Source organism: Pecten maximus, chromosome 13 (assembly GCF_902652985.1).
Source record: "Pecten maximus chromosome 13, xPecMax1.1, whole genome shotgun sequence".
Classification (NCBI taxonomy): domain Eukaryota; kingdom Metazoa; phylum Mollusca; class Bivalvia; order Pectinida; family Pectinidae; genus Pecten; species Pecten maximus.
The window spans coordinates 14,096,458-14,102,420 of record NC_047027.1 but is presented as its reverse complement, the minus strand read 5'-3'; the positions used below and the strand labels follow the sequence as shown (position 1 = coordinate 14,102,420).

The 5,963-nt window shown below is 35.3% G+C and overlaps 1 protein-coding gene across 1 annotated transcript; it reads left to right on the top strand.

Annotated features, from left to right (window-relative positions):
* Positions 1-3,468: 3,468 nt before the first annotated feature.
* LOC117340468 (toll-like receptor 4) lies at positions 3,469-5,313 on the top strand. The gene has a single exon (XM_033902228.1). It carries the CDS (start codon positions 3,469-3,471, stop codon positions 5,137-5,139), a length of 1,671 nt encoding a protein of 556 aa, XP_033758119.1. The 3' UTR covers positions 5,140-5,313.
* The last annotated feature ends 650 nt before the right edge of the window (positions 5,314-5,963 follow it).

Genomic DNA, 5,963 nt, shown 5'->3' with positions numbered 1-5,963 from the left:
ACTTTATCAAAGTCTTTATGACACTGAGCCTATTCTTTTGTTTTAACTCAATTTTGTATTAGACACATTTCCGTCATAGTTCTTTCGCTGGTGTCTCACCCACGTTGTTTAAGGATGTTGCTTGTGGTACCAACATGACTTCATATATCCGGCCAATTCAGGATGGTTTCGTCGATGTGGCATTGTAGTTACCGTTGAAGCGCCTATATTTTATTGTTCTGCTATTCAAATTAACGCTATCCAAAAACAATGAAAACTTACATAGGTAGTACTTCGCTGGTAGCTAATTGCTTTGATTTTATGTACACATATCTCGAACGTGTAACATGGCGGCTATTTAAGCAATGAACAGTGGTTTTAATGTTGTTATTGTCGATATGGCAACACGATGTATGGTGGGCAAATGGCATGGGAACCCCGTTAGGGTTCCCATGTTACGTCTACCCACCATACATCTTGCTGCCATATCGACTATAACAGCGTTTAAACCGCTGTTTAATACTTATATTTACATTGTCTTACCATTTTCATCAATTTTGAAAAAAAAATGAACCAGCAAAAAAATCCCGACTTTTTTAATGTCACATGACCCAATTGGTGTTATAGCCTGAGGCACAGGGTACTTTAGGCGTATGGTGGCAACTGCCACGTAGCATTGTGTCAATTGCCACGTAGCATTGTGTCAATGGGGAAATATTAAGCAAATGTACATTTTTTTGTAAATATACTGTAATAGCATGACGAATGGCGCGACCCGCCGATCCAAGCGGATTTACTCGTACTCAGAAGGGCCATACTACAACCAAGAATTCTCACTGTGTTAACACTACAAAGATATATGACATAAACTTCATGATACGTCAAAAAATAGATGTTAAACAGGTTTATACAATTTGTGAGTTTTATACAGTAGATGCAGTAATGTAATATTTCTTTTCCAGAATCAAGTTATTCGGCTGAGATATTGGAATGGGACTGTTAAAACGGTTCCGTGGTGAGTTATCATATATTAATCGTATGTCACAAATTTGTTAGGTTGTATTTATACCTCTAAGTGTCAAATTCGACCAACGGAAACAACTTTCCAATCTATCTATCTCTACTCCGTTTTGTATTGTTAAATGTCTTATCAAAAGACCTCTCCCTCTCCTCTCCGTGTATGTGTTTTGGGAAAATCAGTATGTTGGCGTTTATCTCCTATTGGGCTCAGGTTTTACGTTTTAAACACTTTTCATCAAACCCAAATATTGCAGTTACAACATAAGGGACTTTAACATCCACACATTATCATAAGATTTCCACAACCAAGTCTCTCGCCTTTGTTTTGAGAGTAGATGCATTCCTAACTTTCATGCGACAATGTCAGCATATTTCTTTTGGGGATAAACAATCTATGTACGACTTATTCGTTCGTATTTGCAGGACTTGATCATAACTTGTGTAAGTTCAGGTTATTAAGAATCGGTTTGGTATCTTATTGTATTGTATAGGATTTTAATATATTGTGTTTGTACTGTATGTGTATTTGTATTGTATGTGTTTGTATTGTATGTGTTTGTATTGTATGTGTTTGTATTGTATGTGTTTGTATTGTATGTGTATTTGTATTGTATGTGTATTGTATGTGTGTGTATTGTATGTGTTTGTATTGCATGTGTTTGTACTGTATGTATTTGTACTGTATGTGTATTTGTATTGTATGTGTATTGTATGTGTGTGTATTTGTAATTAATGTGTGTTTGTATTGTACGTATGTTTGTACTGTATGTATTTGTATTGTATGTGTATTTGTATTGTATGTGTATTTGTATTGTATGTGTTTTGTATGTGTGTGTATTGTATGTGTTTGTATTGCATGTGTTTGTACTGTAATTAATGTGTGTTTGTATTGTACGTGTGTTTGTACTGTATGTATTTGTATTGTATTGTATTGTATTTGTATTGTACGTGTATTTGTATTTTATGTGTGTTTGTATTACATGTGTATTTGTATTGTATGTGTATTTGTATTGTACGTGTGTTTGTATTAAATGTGTGTTTGTAATGTGTGTGTATTTGTATTGTATGTGTGTTTTATTGTACGTGTGTTTGTATTAAATGTATGTTTGTATTGTGTCTGCATTTGTATTGAATTGTGAATTGTATTATGTTGTATTGTATTGTTGTGTATTGTATGTGTATTTGTATTGTGTGTACATTAGTATTATATTTGTATTGTACGTGTATTTGTATTGCACGTGTGTTTGTATTGTACGTGTATTTGTATTGTTACATTGCCTTAAGCCAAACGACACCAGATTAAATGGACATTCACAGAAAGAAAACCTAGTAACTTCTAACTATTGTATAGTTATAAAACACGTCGAAACAATTCGAATCAACTATCAAAATTATAAATGTAATAATATTTCATCTACTTACAGTGTTTGAATTGGAATCTTTCCAATCCCACTTTGTCTAACGTATTGTTCTCAGTATTTTTATTTCCACAGAGGTTATCCTCTTCATTGCATGGTTAAACATACAGAATGTTCACAACCAGGCCATCGATAAGAAGGAAAGGATTCCGAGTGATTCTACAACGAACAACAAGCTATACAACGTCATCAATTTAGCACACCTCGCCAATTGTACAGATGAGGATGTTTGTCGTTGTTATATCTCAAGCGATACTACTCTTGTGGCCGACTGTTCTTACTTAAATATCGAACTCGTTCCTCGATTTCATCGCAATGTTACTGTTATCCATCTACAGGGAAACAAACTTTTTCTGGAGAAGGTATTCCGGAAACGGCTACGTATCTCGACCTCTCGGGAAACAGAGTAAACTCATTCATCGGATTTCCTTTCAAGGATATGAAACAATTGGAATATTTATATTTAAACAATAATGCTCTGCAGTATACTAAGGAAGTGTTTCACGATAATATTTTCCACGGATTGACCAGCTTAAAGCATTTGAATATAAAACAGAATAATATAAAATTTGCCCTGCGAAATTTACACTTTCCAGTTGGCCTTTCTAAATTGGAAAACCTTGAAACCCTGCTCTTGGACGGTGTTGATATGACTGGTTTTGAGGAAAGTTTTGAGTCATTGACTAGCTTAAACACACTTGATTTATCTGGCAAAACAGGGGTTTGTCACTTAGGCATATTGAGATCCAGTTTCTTTCAAAATATTTCTAACTTGGTGAATTTGGATATTTCAGGCTGCAACATTCATAAAATTGAAGTAGGGACCTTTCGCATTTTGAAATCTCTTCATACACTAAACATTTCATTTAATGAATGTCTTACTTTTCGGGTACTTGGAAATGTCACACATGATCTGCAATATACGTCCATTCGTGTCCTTGACATTAGTCGCTTACATTGTACGTTTGGACCCAGTACAGTTATACACAGAGATGATATTGAACATCTTCTGAACACTAACTTGACGCATTTGTACATGGACAGTAATCGGATGGCTATGCTTGATACTGGTGTCGCAAGGAAATTTCCGAGAAATCTAAAGTTTTTATCTGTAGCAGATAATAACTTGTCTTTCGGACTTTATTATGTAGAACTGATATCTGAATTGCCAAATATCGAAATAGTGCGAGCGGACCATCAGGGGAGTCCTCACAACTTAGAGACTGGCAGTAGCGACTGTAACGATTGGCGTGCTCCGCCGCCATCATCGGAACTTTCATTTAGTGGATCGAGTGAATTACTCGATTGTAACAGAAACCTTCTGCGTAAGCTAGATCACAACAGCAAGATTTTAACAAAATTTTCTTTTCCTGTGTCCTTAAGAGAGTTTTACTACAGTCATAATGCAATGAATTTTGAACTTGGATCAATAGTCTTTGCGGAAAATAATTTAGAAATTTTAGATCTTAGTAACAATCTTTTCCATTCATGGAAAGGACCTTTGACCAATTTACGGCAACTAAAATATGTCGATGTATCTCATAACTACTGTACTTATATGTCCGAGTACCTTTTTTCTGTCGATAATATTGTCAAAACTTTGTTGATTCAAAACAATCTGTTAGGACTGGTTCTTAACAAAGATGACAATAGGAATATATTCAAGAATTTTACAAATTTAGAACTGCTCGATCTTTCTACAAATCACATATATGCTTTACCGACACTTCTTTTCAAACACCAATACAAACTGCAAACTTTAAATCTTAGCAACAACGCGTTAAGTCTGTTTAGCTTGGACTTGTCAAGTATGAAACAATTGAGGCATGTTGACTTGACACACAATCAAATAAGGTCAATTCCCTCGACTCAACGGAGCCAGATAGTAGAATTAAGTAGAAACAATTTGACTATTGATTTGAAAGGGAATCGTATGGACTGCACATGTGCAGAACTGGAGTTTCTCAAATGGATATCTAAGAATAGAGCATTTTTTGTGAATTTTGATGCATACGAATGTTTATTTTCTAATGGAACACAAGTGCCCTTTTCAAACTTTGATGAGACTTTGATTGAAATAACGAAGTCATGTGACAGTTATATCGGTATCATAGCGGTGTTTGCATCAGTGATTCTGTTGTCGGTTTCTCTGACCATTTCTGGTATCGTCTACCGCTATAGATGGAAACTACGGTACCTGTTTTACATGGCAAAGACCAGGTACAGAGGATATACACCTGTCACTAATGCAGAGGACGACGACGATTTCATATACGATGCATTTATATCATATAGTTCAGATGATTGCAAATTTGTCAAAAACGACATACTGAGCAACTTGGAAGATAAACAAGGGTTGCGACTGTGTCTTCATCAACGGGACTTTAGTCCGGGCGTAGAGATAGCCGAGAACATAACTAATGCCATTCATCAAAGTCGGAAAACCGTGGTCCTACTATCTAGAAACTACCTTGATTCATATTGGTGTATGTTTGAATTCAACATGGCTCGAATGGAGAGTATATATTCTAGGGGAGGCAACTCTATTCTGTTGCTAGTTTTCTATGAGGAAATTCCAGCCAAAGACTTACCTCTTACGTTATTGGATCTGATAGAAAGTGAAAGTTACATTGAGTATCCTGATGAAGACATCCACGGTAGAGTTGTGTTCTGGAATAAACTGGCCACATCGATTTCCCCGCATGCAACAACTACAGTATAAGGATATTGGAGGACGGTTTCAGACTCAATTCCACTGACGCAAATGTCGGTCATATGGAAAAGCGACAGGAAGTGGATTTGATTAAATTCTACACTGACAATATCTGTGACATAGGCTGATTCTTCGTTTGAGATGAACTATTCAATATATATAATGATTATTATAACGAAGCAAAACAAATAAAACCACTGTGTTTTATATTGAAATAAGTTTACTTTTGACTGGTTCAGAACGTTTTTAAATTGATATCTGTAGCACTGTATAAACGATTTTTAAATTTGTTTCTGTAAACCTGTAAGATTTCGCAAATACTTTATTTTGGCGAACTTACACCATCGGGCATATTCTGGAATACAAAACTTCGCAAAAGCTGACAGAGAAGACCTTTAACTCGCTAATGATGGACTTTAAGAGTGATGGACTATGGACTCCTTTATCGGTAACCGATATCTTAGATTTCTTATTTTCGTAAAAATAATCGCGAGAGATTCGAATTAGTTATTGACTCCCCTCGCGTAAATAACTTCCCGGCGAAATTTAAGTGATTTACATTATTTATTCCTGTTGCTATTTTTCTATATATATCAACGTGAATTAAATCGGTTTACGAGTTTCGCCTAGAATAAATGCTTTATCTTTTATTATTTGTCAATTAATTAAAATTTAACTTACTAACGAGGATCATCACAATGTATCAATTACTAAGTACAGTAAAACTCGGATAAGTCGAAGTCGACGGGACCAAGCAAAATATTCGACTTATCCGATGGTTCGACTTATCCGTGTTTGTATACGGAGACAAAACCCGACTATCATCGGTTGTA